At 48.0% G+C, this 13,768-nt stretch overlaps 1 protein-coding gene across 8 annotated transcripts in view; it reads right to left on the bottom strand.

The window, feature by feature from the left end:
* The window catches only part of RAB11FIP4 (RAB11 family interacting protein 4), a 103,375-nt gene that overhangs the window by 39,702 nt on the left and 49,905 nt on the right, over positions 1–13,768 (bottom strand). The window contains exon 1 of one of the 8 annotated variants that reach the window (XM_077165264.1): positions 1,252–1,427. The exons of 5 other annotated variants lie outside the window; for them this stretch is intronic. Coding sequence is in view for 1 of the 3 variants with exons in the window: in XM_077165261.1 (XP_077021376.1) it covers positions 1,252–1,281 (30 nt within the window). In the remaining 2 variants the exon portion in view is untranslated. Of the gene's footprint in view, positions 1–1,015; positions 1,125–1,251; positions 1,428–13,768 lie in introns of those variants that run through there. 2 more of the 8 variants (XM_077165261.1, XM_077165265.1) reach the window with 2 other exon arrangements.

The following is a 13,768-nucleotide window of genomic DNA, read 5'->3' as shown; positions in this document are numbered from 1 at the left end:
ATCAAGGACAGAAGTGCTCAGCTCAGAGAGGTGGGCAGGGCAAGATTTGACTTCAAAGCTTCCTCATAGCCCCCAGACACTTTGAGTGCAGGGAAGAAGTTCCGAGGTCAGAAAGATGTATCTCCCCGGGCACATAATCAGCATATCAGAAAGGGTGGGCCAGTGAGAGAGATTCCAGCTGCAGAAGTCTGATACCACACAAATGGTAATCATCTCTCCTTTGAGATTCCTTTTTACCTAACTTGGCCAACACAGTAACCACATTTCACCTGGGGAAAGGTTGGGGCTGCCCCAAGGAATGTGTTCGCCCACCCCCTTTCCGGAAAGGCTAGCATCACAACCTGCCTCCAGAGCAGAGCTGGGTAGAGGCCCAGGGACCAGCCCTCAGCTGCCACGCCAGCCCCCTAAAACTGCGTTAGAAAGGAGGCTTATAACTAAGTCAGTGGTGTACACTCTCAGGCCCCTCAAGGCCAAGGGATGTGCCATATCCAGCCACCTGTGGGAGAGCAGGGCGACGGAGCGAGAAGGAAAAAGAGGCAAGAGCTGACAGAGGACGGGTGGCAGGAATGACAAGAGGGCTGAGGAGGGGAGGGGGTCCCATAGGGCAGACACCTTCTCCAGAAGCTGCTCCGCCAAGGCCTCGGAGACACTTGCCCGCAAAGAAGCGGCCGTGACAACAGCAATTACTCCCAGGGAAGACGTGTCGGCTCGGGGGACGCGGGGCGCGAAGGGCTGGGAGCGCCAAGAGCTAGGGACAAACCTCGCCTCGCAGAGTCCCCTTCCGGACCCGGCCGAGCCACGGGCAGGGCGCTGGGGCAACACCGGTCCCGGAGAGCAGGGGGGCAGGGGACGCGGGGCAGCGGCCTCCCGCCCCGGGAGCAAGCCCCGAAGGGAGGCATCCGGAGCAGAGAGCCTCCCCCCCAGACCACTGGGCCACCTAAACACACTTTAAAACCGGGTCAAGGAGAGGGCGGCCACCCTCCCCGTGCCCCGGGCTGATCCGGCCCACCCGCACCTGAGTGCCGGCCGGGAGTCGGGAAAGGATTGCGAGGAGGCAGCGGCTTCCCCGGGGCCGAGCGAGCCCGGGCGCAGGTAACCCGACGCCCGGCCAGGGCCGAGAGGGCCGACACTCCCGGGCGGGAGGGGCGTCTGGTCAGCGGGCGAAGCTCCGCGCTGCGGCTGCCTCCCTGGGGCCGCGGGCCGGGCCAGGTGCGCGTGGCCGGAGCCCCGCGTCGCCCGGCCGCCGCTTACCTGGCTCCCGGGTGCCGTCGGGGAGCGCATTCCCCGTCGGCCCGCCGCAGAGGCTAGAAGCCGCCGGCACCGGTCAGCGGGACCGGCAGGGAAGCCGCGAGCAGTAGCCGGTACGCGCCGCCGCCGCCGCGGCTCACTCAGCTCCGGCCCCGCCCCCACCCGCGCCGTTGCCGGGAGACCCGCGTGGGCCGAAGGGCTCTTTGTATCAAAAGCTGCCGTGACATCACGAGGCGCCTGGGCTCGAGGACCCGAAGAGGGCGGAGCCTCTTCTGGGGGCGGGGCCGGAGGTAGAGGAAGCCGCGGTCTGGGAACCCGAGCCGCCGGGGGCGGGGCTCAGGTAACCCCGCCCACTCAAGGTAGGGGCGGAGGCAGGTGCTTAAGGCGGCATCGGCCAATGGCCGCGCGGCCGCGGGGCGGGGCTTAAGCGATCTAGGGCGCGCCTCCGAAGAGCCCGCGCCGCGAAGTTAGTGCTACCGGAGTTGTGCGGTCGTGCCCCTGGGAGTAGGGTAGACCGAGTTTGTAAGCTCATTGTCCTGCCATACAGGCGCTGTGCTCGCCGATGCCTGTTCCAAGCCACCCTTACCCTCACTGCAAGCTCCTGGCCTGCATTCCCTGGCTCACATCTGCGTACCCGCCCCACTCTCTCATCCCCACCGGCGTGAGTCTGATTTTCATCATGCATTCCACCCACAACGCTTCCAGTCATTTCGTATAAAGCCAAAGCTATCTTTATAACCAGCCAAAAAAAAACCAAGCAGCAACAAAAAGAACTAAACAACAAAACAAAAAGGGGAGGAGGGGAACCCTTAACACCTTCTGTTGAATCATAGTAAATATAATTCAAGTCAAGAGAAAATGTGCCCCCCTCACAACTCTTCTCCATGACTCCGGCTTAAGAAGGCAAAAAGAGTGCGATGTTTGTGAAGCAGCAAATATTGCAAATGTGGTTTCCCTCTGATTTGCTATTGCACCGTGTAACTTTGGGGCAACAGCAGATTTATCTTAATTGTCTGGCTTAGGCAGACATGAAGTCGCCTTTGACTTTCCTGAACCTCACTGGCCAGCAAGGTGGCACTTGGGAACAGGCACAGCTGCCAGGCAGTCAGAGAAGGCCACCCTCCCCTTCTCTGGGGAGGTAGTCCAGCATCTCCCCGCAGACATGCACACGTGCACAAGCCCGTGCACACATGTACACACCTTCCCTACCTTCTCTCCAGTCTCTCTCCTGCAAATAAATTCCCAGCTGCCCCTCTGTTTACCAGGGACTGTCTGAGGCAAAGCAGCCACTGGGGCTTGCAGGCCTGCTGGAGACTCTAAAAGGGACACCATTAGCTATAGGGGTCCTCCTGGCAGGGGCTACATGAGAGGGGAGGCTGAAAGGGAGGGGGTGAAGTGGAAATTCCACTACCCCTGACCCTTTCCTCTCTGCTTATGCTTTACAATTCAGAGATCTATGTGTAGATGGCATAGACTGTTGCCTACCCTTGTTTGTGTCCATAGAACCTACTCACAGGAGTAGGGGGGTATGTCATAAACAGCACTACTTTGGAGACAGACAGACCTGGGTTTGAATCCTGTTTGCCAACAATGTATCCCTGGAAAATCATTTACCTTTTTTCTGAGGTTCAATTCCTTCATTTATAATATGGGACTGGCACAGTACTACCCCATGGGTTGATGTGCACCTGGCGCAGTTGGGGCACTTAATTTTAGGTGCTCATCAAAGGTGTGATGCATGAATGAGCTCAAGCACCCAGGGCCTGCTCCACCTGTCTTTCCTGTTCCACCCCTGGGGACTCAGCTCAGGGCTACCCACAAGGTTTTAGAATTGTTCTCAGTTTCCCCTCTTCCCTTCTGAGTTCCATGTTATTCCTGAGAACTCCTGGGCTCCAGAGAGCAAAGCACACAACTGATGTGTGAGATGCAGAAATCAACGAAGAGTATTGCTTCTTTGGGTCCTGGCTTTCTCCCTGGGAAGGTCAGTGGAGCAAATAAGACTCATCAAGCCTCTTTCCTGCTCCCACCAGGGGCAGCCTGAAAATGGCATCTTCAGAGCTCTGAGGGGCAGAGGGTCTGGCAGGTCCCCCTTTATTCTTCTTGAAGAGGGTGGAAAGGGAGCATCTCTTCAAATGTCCTGAAGAGGAGAGGGTAAGAGAGGAAGATCACAGACACTGGCATTGGACACTCGAGTCTGAAACTTGCCTGTTTCTACGACTTACCATTGGGATGTCATTCAATATCTCTGAGCCTGTTTCATCCTCTGTAAATTGAGAATAAAACATTTCCTCTTTTGGTTGTGAGGTTTAAAGGAAATGATAAAAAAGTGCTAGTCCAATGCCTGCCATGCTGTGGGCTCTCATTAACAGTCCCTCCTGATTATCTCCAGGGGCACCAGCGAGTGCGGCCTCACCAGGTAGCTATGTGCCTGGCTACTGAGCCGCAGGGGCGTAGGGTCACATCTTGGCTCCATTGCTTTATAACTGGGTGACTCCAGGCCAAGTTTAATTAAATTCCCTGTGCCTCAGTTCCCTCACCTGTTAGAATATATTTTAGGGTTATTGTGAAGATCAAAATTATCAGGACACATAAAATATTTAGAACAGAGCCTGGCACCCAGCAAGTACTCAAAACACAGTAGCCTTTATTACTCTTATGGCTGAGAGTCTGGATAGAACTGAGGTGAGGGTTAGAACCTGAAACATCTAGTGGGAGAATCTGGGAAAGTGACTTGCAGTGGCGGTTCTGATGCTTTCGGGCAGGGCCAAGGGAAGCCTTGGTGGGGCAAGAGGCTGTTTGAGGGGTGGGACTGGACAGTATGTGGGAAGTGAGGGCTCCTGGAGGACTCAGTATCTTTGGTTCCAAGGGGGCTAAGAGAGGGTTATTAGGATCTGTGTCCATCCTCCCGGACACAGCCCCACTTATGAGGCTGGGAGGAAAGGGGACTCTTCAGTTAGCGTCCCTGGTTCTTTGGATAGCTATGTTCTGGATGTTAAGGAATCAAACCATTTTAAGCTAGGAGGAATCTCTGGATAAGCATCTAATGTCCTCCCCACTTCCCTATTTTATGGATGAGAAGAATGAGGCCCAGAGTGGGCTGGGAACTTGTCCAAGGCCACACAGTGAGGGGTCAGCAGAGCAGGGATGGAAACTTAGACTCCTGGCTGCCAGTGCCGAGGCCTCTGTTTCATGGTTTGATTGGACTGCTTTACTGATGGGGGTAAGACAGGGAAGGGATGGGAGAGAGAGAGAGCTGACTTCCTTGACGGTATTTGCCCAGTGCTGCGAGTTCCTAAGGGGTCTGACCTGCCGAGATGGCACTAGTCATCAGTCAGGACTGTCAACATCAGTGAAGCCTGACCGACATTAGCACAAAACATTCTTTCTGCCTAACCATAGGCTTACCAGCTACTGTCTTTCATTAGGAAAAGCCACCCCACCCCTCAGCCTCTCTTTAGAAGTCCCCTGACTCCACAGTTGGTACACGTCAGCTTTCAATTCAGGGGACAAATTTAACCTTGGATGACTTGAACTGTGGCTTAGGAAAGAGAAACAGGCACTGAGCAAGTAGCAAGACCTTGGGATTCCAGAGGCCTCTCGAACCCAAGGAGACACTGGGAAAGCCCATCCCAACCTCTCCCTGAATCCTAGAGCCCATCCTCCCCAGGCCTCACTGACTGGAGAGCCTGCAGTGAGCAGAGGGGAGAACCCATGACCACTCTCTCCTGTGCCTCCTCCTCGCCAAACCCTGTGAAGACACAGGGGGCCTGGGTTCTGGGCTCTCCCCAGATTTGTGGCCTTAGATCCCTCCCTTGGAAAATCTGTGGGTTGAAGGGACATCTTTAGGCTCCCTTCCAATTTTCCAAACTTGCAATAGCCCAGGAACAGTTTTGGGGCCCAGGTGTACACCCTGGAAATGTGAGCCACTTCCCAATGGCAAATGCCTCAGTCTTGGAGATGGTCCTTTAACCAGGATGCCTTCAGCAGCCTGCCCCTGAGGCTGGGTTCCCTGGAACTTCTGGCTGCACGTTGTGCAGACAGGGAGAGGCCAGGTCTTATTGACTCTGGAAACCAGGCTGGGTCCTCAGAGGTGCCAAGCACTATTTTTGACAAAGTGTGCCCACATATACAACGGGTTTTCTTACTCATGCAAACCCAATGGGAGGGAAAATGGTGAAAAACCCTGAGTTTCCTCCTTAACAAACATCTCCTCTGACTCATTCAATCATCAAAGAGGAGACGGAGGAGGGGGAGGAGGAAGGCTAAGCAAGGTCTTCTTTTGGCTTGGATTGGACGAAAGCAAGCAGGAAGAAAACTTCCTTTTCCCTTGTTTTGGTAACAGGTGACTAGCAGCCCAGGAGAGCATAAGCAACTGTCCTCTCCCTCAATCCCACACCTCACCTCCCATCTCCTTCCATACTCAGGCAACCTGGATGGCCAACCCCAGGTGCCAGGCCAGCCCTCAGGTTCTCCCTTAACTGTTAGGAGTGGACAGTGGTGCAGAGGCTCCCAAACTGTGCCACACATTAGAATCAGTTGGGGAACTTAAAAAACATCAATGTCCAGGCTTTCCCCCGTGGCTATTTAACCCAAATGACTCGGGTGGGAGCCAGGTGCTGGCAGCTTTTAAAGTTCCCCAGGCTATTCCAGTCTGCAGCAAAGCCTGGCAACCACTGGGCTAAAAGTTTACTGATTACAGTGGGAGGTGGACCACAATCACAGGTGAGGGCACCGTTCATTCATTTATCATTCATTCACTCACTCACTCACTCAACAGGTATTTAATGAGGGTCTTCCATGTGCCAAACTCTGTTCTAGGTGTTGGAGTTAAAGCTGTGACCAATACAAAGTCTCAGTTTTCAGGGAGTTTACATTCTAGCAGGGGAAGTCAGACAGCCAACAAATGAATATATGTGATATTTGCTTTAAAGAAGACCAAAGCCAGGTCAGGGGATACAGACGCATTGGGTGAAAAAGTCCTTTTTCACCCTGGACCCTGAATTTAAGCACTATTTTGGTTTGCTAAAGCTGCTGAATGCAATGTACCAGAAATGGATTGGCTTTTACAGAGGGGATTTATTAAGTTATAAGTTTATGGTTTTAAGGCCATGGAAATGTCCAAATTAAGGCATCAACAAGAGGATACCTTCATTCAAGAAAAGCCAATCATGTCCAGGGTGTCTCTGTTAAATGGGAAGGCATGTGGCTAGAATCTCCTGGTTCTTTGCTCTGGAGTTGCTTTGCTTTCTGATTCCAGCGGTGACTCTGGCTCCTGGCAGGAGGACTTCCCTTCTGCATCTCCAAACATCTGTGTCTAGGTGTCTGCTCTCTGTATGGGCTCTGAGATCTCTTTCTCTCCATGAGCAGTTTTAAGGACTCCAGTAAACTACCTTGAATAGGTGGGGTCACATCTTCATTTCACCAAAAATCCACTCACAAATGGATGAGTCACATTCATGGAAACAGTCTAATCGAAAGGTCCCATCCTAGACCCCTCCAAGATAGGGCCTAGTGAGGTGTGGAATTTAGTTCATCCTAAATTGGCTAGTAAATAGCCAGGAACAGGTCAGAACAACAGACCGGACACACTGTGTACACCAGTCTGGACAAACTGGACCAGCTGTGATCCTACCCAGAACTGTGAGACCCCCAGCTGTGGAGGCTGGTGCCCTCCCCCATGGGCACAACAGCCTGCTTCCCTGAGGAGAAAGGAAAGAGACTTTACTAGCAGCAAAGGCTTACCTTGGTCAAGCTTCAACGGCAGAATTAACAAATTCTGACTATGAAAATAGGCCCCCAGATCAGATAAACCTGGAATAAGAGATAAAGGTACTAGGAGATTTTGCCCTGGCACAAAGGGGGCAGAGCTGACGAGAAAAAATAAAACAGAGTTTTTTGGGATCAGAGAGCACAAAATACTTGAAAAGGGCTGGACCCTAAAAGAAAAAAGGGGGCACATAAAACCTGGAGATACATAGAGCAATGTACAAACTTAAGCTCTTAATTAACAAACTCAAGGAATGGGGGGGGTCCTGCTCTGAAAAGGATTTTGTTTTGTTTTGTTTCTACTACTTAACAGCTCCTTACATAGAACTGCAAGGCTTCTCTGGCTCCAATTGCCCCAGGCAAGGGTGGAATTAAGCTTGTCTGAGAGACAAAGAGGCTGGTCAGGTGAAAGGAAGTAATTCCCTGGAGGCTATGCCTTCCCCAGGAGAGGGGTGGGCCCCAGCTCAGGTGGAATCCCTCCCTCAAGGAATTCAGACCTCAGGAACTGGAAAACTGAAGCAATTAAAGCCAGCCTACAACCTCTCCTCTGTCTCAACCATGCCCCCAGCAGGGAGAGTCTGCTGAAGTTAAAGGCACCATATCACTTTATGCTAGTGGGACCCACAGGCAGACAAGGTCCACATACTGGGCAGGATAGGAATAATTCTAATCTGTTTGCTAGAGGTCTAGAATAAGCTGAACTGAATGTCAAAGAGCAGATCTAGAACAAAGCCATCCAGCAAGAAAATCCTAGGTAAGAATGAAAACAATCTCCAGAATAAGCTAATTAAGGAAATCAAATGCCTAGATGCCAGCAAAAAATAGAAAGTCGTGCTAGGAAAACTGAAGATATGGCCCAGTCAAAAGAACAAACCAACAATTCAAATGACATACAGGAGGTGAAACAACTAATTCAGGATGTTCAAACAGACATGGAAAACCTCATAAAAAATCAAGTCAACGAGTCAAGGGAGGATATAAAGAAGGCAATGGCTGAACAAAAAGAAGAAACTGAAAAAACAAATCACAGAACTTATGAGAATGAAAGACACAGTAGAAGAGATAAAAAAAAAAACAGTGGAAACCTACTAAATTTGAAGAGACAGAAGAAAGGATTGGTGAACTGGAGGACTGAACATCTGAAACCTGACACACAAACGAAAATATAGGGAAAACAATGGAAAATATGAGCAGGGACTCAGGGAATTGAATGACAACAAGAAGCACAAGAATATACGTGTTGTGGGTGTCCCAGAAGGAGAAAAGAAGGGAAAAGGAGGAGAAAAACTAATGGAGGAAATTAACATTGAAAATTTCCCATCTCTTATGAAAGATATAAAATTACAAATTCAAGAAGTGCAGCATATCCCAAACACAATAGATCCAAATAGACATACTCCAAGATAATTACTAATCAAACAGATGTCACAGAGAAAATTTTGAAATCAGCAAGAGAAAAGCAATCCATCACATACAAGGGAAGCCCAATAAGACTGCATAGATTTCTCAACAGAACTCATGGAGGCGAGAAGACAGTGGTATGATATATTTAAGATTCTAAAAGAGAAAAATTACCAACCAAGAATTCTATATCCAGCAAAACTGTCCTTCAAAAATGAGAGGGAAATTAAAACACTTTCAGACAAAAACTCACTGAGAGAATTTGTGACCAAGAGACTGGCTCTGCAAGAAATACTAAAGGGAGCACCTGAGACAGATAGGAAAAGACAGGAGAGATTGTGAGCCACTGATTGTATATCATGTATGGAATGTTTGTATGTTTATACAAAAATTAACTCAAAATGGATCAAAGACATAAACATTAGAGCTAAGACCATAAAACTTTTAGAAGAAAATGTAGGGAAATATCTTATAAAACTTGTAATAAGAGGTGATTTCCTAGATCTTACATTTAAAGCACGAGCACTGAAGAAAGAAATAGATAAATGGGAACTCCTCAAAATTAAACACTTTTGTGCATTTAAAGAACTTTGTCAAGAAAGTAAAAAAAGGCAGCCTATACAATGGGAGACAATATTTGAAAACCACATATCAGATAAGGGTCTAGTATCCAGACTATATAAAGAGATTGTTCAACTCAACAACAAAAAGACAACCCAATTAAAAAATGGGCAAAAGACTTGAACAGATACTTCTCAGAAGAGGAAATACAAATGGCCAAAAGGCATGTGAAAAGATGCTCAATTTCCCTGGCTATTAGGGAAATGCAAATCAAAACCACAATGAGATATCATCTCACACCCACCAGAATGGCCATTATCAATAAAACAGAAGACAACAATTGCTGGACAGGATGTGGAGAAAGAGGCACACTTATCCACTGTTGGTGGGAACATAAAATGGTACAACCGCTGTGGAAGGCAGTCAGGCGGTTCCTCAGGGAGCTAAGTATAGAATTGCCATATGATCCAGCAATAACATTGCTAGGCATCTAGGGGTCATGAGGGCAAGGACAGAAGGCAGCACACCTGCACATCAATGTTAACAGCAGCATTATTTACAATTGCCAAGAAATGGAGACAGCCCAAATGTCCATCAACAGACGAGTGGCTAAACAAGCTGTGGTATATATATACAATCGAATATTACACAGCTGTAAGACAGAATAAAGTTATGAAGTTTGTAACAACATGGATGGACCTTGAGGACATTATGCTGAGTGAGATTAGCCAGAAACAAAAGGACAAATACTATATGGTCTCACTGATATGAACTAACATTAGTGAGTGAACTTGGAGAATTTCAGTTAAGAACAGAGGTCATCAGGAGATAGAAATAGGGTAGATAATTGGAGCTGAAGGGATGCAGATTGTGCAACAGGACTGATTCAGAAATGGATAGCACAATACTACCTGACTGTAGACTGTAGCACAATAATGTAAGTACACTGAATGAAGCTGAATGTGAGAATGTTAGAGGGGGGAAGGCTGGGGGCACATATAAAACCAACAAGAAAGACAGATGATAAAGACTGAGATGGTATAATTAGGAACGCCTGGAGTGTACAATGATAGTGACGAAATGCACAAATTAAAAAATGTTTTTGCATGAGGAAGAACAAAGGGATGTCAATATTGCAGGGTGTTGAAAATAGATGGTAACTAATATTTTAAAACTTTAACTTATGTGTGAGACTAAAGCAAATGTTTCTTTGATGCAAAATGTATATTTTGACTAGTGCATTTCCTAATATAATTTATATGAACAATTTAATTGAACACCATAAGTACATGGAACCTTGAATAAGGCATGAGATTTTGCAGGTTTGTCCAGGTTAGTGTGATACCCTGATAAATCCCAGAGTGATATGAACAGTGAATAAAAAAATATTTGCAAAGTCCCCTTGAAATGGGGAGAAAGGGGGAAAATTCAGCTTCCTCATTTGGAGAATTCCTGGTATTCTTGCAAGCATTTGGGGACAACCAAATCAATTGGCCAACCCCTCAATCTTGGGGTTTGTTCCTATAAAATTATCCCCACAAATGATAAGATAAGCCTACTTAAAATTAGGCCTAACAGTCACCCCCAGAGAACCTCTTTTGTTGCTCAGATGTGGCCTCTCTCTCCAGCCAACACAGCAAGCAGACTCACCACCCTCTCCGTCTACGTGGGACATGACTGCCAGGGGTGTAAACCTCTCTGGCAACATGGGACAGAATTCCTAGCATGAGCTGGAACTCAGCACCAACGAATTGAGAAAATCTTCTCAACCAAAACGGGGAAGAAAAAATGACACAAAATAAAGTGTCAGTGGCTGAGAGATTTCAAACAGAGTCAAGAGGTTATTCTGGAGGTTATTCTTATGCATTATATAGATATTCCTTTTTAGTTTATGGTGTATTAGTGTGGCTACAGGGAAGTGCCTGAAACTGTAGAGCTGTGTTCCAGTAGCCATGTTTCTTAAAGATGATTGTATAATGATATAGCTTTTGCAATGTGACTATGTGATTGTGAAAACCTAGTGTGTGATGTTCCTTTTAGCTATGGTATGGACAGATGAGTAAAAAATATAATTAAAAAATAAATAATAGGGGGAACAAAGGTTAAAATTAAGTGAGTAGATTGAAATACTAGTGATCAAGGAAAGGGAGAGGTAAGGGGTATGGCATGCATGAGTTTTTTCTTTTTTCTTTCTTTTTCTGGAGAGATGCAAATGTTCAAAACAATGATCATGGTGATGAAAACACAACTATGTGATGATACTGTGAGCCACTGATTGTAACTATGTCAAGAATATTCGTATATCAAGAATGACTGTATGAAAAAAAAAGGACTGTATGTCAAGAATGTTGGTATGTCAGTTCATTGTTTATAATAAAAATATTTTTCAAAAAACCTACTATGCAGTAGGCACTTCATTTCTTCTAATTTATTTTAACCCCACAATCCTGTAGGACAGATGTTACTGCACACGTTTGTTTGCTTTTCTCTTTTGTTTCTGGCTTATTCTGCATCACAGAATGTCGCACCCATTTTTACAGACAAGGAAACTAAGGCTCAGGAGAGTGACGGCATATGACCAGGCTGGCAGAGTCAAGATTTGCTCCCAGATAGATCTAGTTTGTGTCCACGTCTCCCTGCTGCCTCTCTTACAGCATCAGCAGCTTAATGACAGCAACTAGAATTGTTTGGGAAGCAGCAGAAATAAATTAATAAAGATGAAAAAAGATCTTGTGCTTGTAAGGTCTTCCTGTGCCTTCCCATCATCCCAGAGGAGAAGGCGTCCCTGTCCAGCTCTGCAGTGTTTTAATCAGTTGCAGCCCACACCAGCACTCTGCCATTTGCCCATGTACACCTTTGTGAGGCCAGCTGGGGAGTGACCTGCCCAGAGGATGTGATTACAGCCTGCTTTGCTCAGTGGTCCATGGTCTGGGTAAGAGCTGAGGGCTAGACACCCTTCTGTAGGTGACTCAGCTGCCGCTCCCTGCCTCAGTTCCATAGCATAGCAAGATGCGCCCTGGTACTTCCCTGGGTGCCACTGGATGAGATGAGCAGGACAGAGCCAGGGCTCCAGGGAGAGAGGGAGAGAAGAAATATTTAATGCTTCCCAAAATGTGTTTTGTGTACTCCCAGTCCCAGAAAGCAAGTAAGAGACTCTGCGGTCAAATCATCAGGTGAAATTCTTCACTCCCCTTTGGAGAAATCACAAAGCACCTTAGCAAGAAAGAAAATGGTTTAGCTTTGTTTTAACCCAGGGTTTCTTAAGGCTATAAGGCTTAAGACAGGACCCCTTTTCATTTAACACCCTAAGGACTCAGTCGTCCTTTGGAAAACAATGCTCCAGGCACTTTGTATGCATCAGCCCATTTCACCCTCCAAACTCATGCTCAGGGCAGATGTTATCGTCTTCATTTTAAATATACTGCATTAAATATATTTAAAGGTAATAATAGACCTAGCACTTAATATGTATCAGGCACTGTTCTAACAGCTTCACGTGTTATTAACTCATTTAATCCTCACAACAACTCTATGAGGCAGATATCATGCCCATTTTACAGATGAAGAAATTGAGGTTCAGAGAGGCTACCCAAGTACATGAGGTTAGTAAGTGGAGAACCAGGATGAGAACCCAGACTACCTGGCTCCAGAGACTGTGCACCATGAAGAAAGGAAGGCTCAAATTCATAAAATAATTTCCCCAAAGTAACTATAGTGGTGCCAAGACCTTTCATTCATTCATTCATTCATTCATTCATTCATTCGCTAACTCAAACAACCTTCCCTGAGCAGAAACCATAGGTCAGGCACTGTCCTATGCCACCTGGAGATATAAGAACAGGACACAGTCCCTGTCCTGGAGTTGCTGGCTACCTCTTCAGGCCTCTGACACCAGAATGCTGCCCTTCTCCGCACAGCCTCCTGGACACCTACAGCTATGCTGTAAATCAGGTGGGCTTCCAATCACTAGTACACGTGAGTGTGCGTGTATGTGGGTGTGAGCTCACCAGACAGGCCTACACCAAAGAAGCTGGAGTCCTGTATCCTTGCGATCCAAAGGGCCCAGGCAGGGTTCCAGGGACTTGCACCCAGTCCTTTCCACTGTAAGCCCAGCTCACACTTGGGCTGCATTCTTGACCCCACAGCTCACACTCGGGCTGCATTTTCTGCTGGGTCATTGTGGAATTCCCCTGAGCTGCTCTGAACCGCAGCCTGTCATCTGCTGTCTCCCAGCAGGGTGTGACCCACCTCCCCAAGCCACCCTCACTGCTTTCTCAATGCTGCCCAGCCCCCAGTGCTCAGCCACCCAAGGGACCCTCCAGGCTGGAGGCCATCAATCTCTAGGAATTAAGCTCCCCAAGAGGATAATGGTATTTCAGACAAGGACAGCAGTGGGTGATGAGGACTTGACACCTTTTTTTTCAGGTCAGAAAGACGGAAGGGCTTTAATTCCACTTTGAAAGCAAACACACTCCCCACAATTGTCTCTGAAATTATCTTAGTGATGCTAGAAGGAAAAAATACCCCAAACCCACAACAAACGAGCCACCCCACAACCCCAGAGGCAGGGCTGCGGGTTGTGCAGGATGGACAAGGCAGCAGGGCCAGTAGCCCGGCATCCCCAGCGGCAGACAGGGTGGGCTCTGTGGGGAGACAGGAGCCGGCCTCGTGCCTCCAGCACACAGTCCTCCTTCACGGCTCTCCTTCCTGGGCTGGGCTCTGCAAAGGGAAACCAAAAGTGGCCCGGCCAGGGACACTGGGCCAGTGTTCCTCCCACTTAGGAGGAAACCAC

Source organism: Tamandua tetradactyla, chromosome 6, assembly GCF_023851605.1.
Source record: "Tamandua tetradactyla isolate mTamTet1 chromosome 6, mTamTet1.pri, whole genome shotgun sequence".
NCBI lineage: Eukaryota > Metazoa > Chordata > Mammalia > Pilosa > Myrmecophagidae > Tamandua > Tamandua tetradactyla.
The sequence above is the reverse complement of the archived record's forward strand: the minus strand, read 5'-3'. Positions and strand labels throughout refer to the sequence as shown.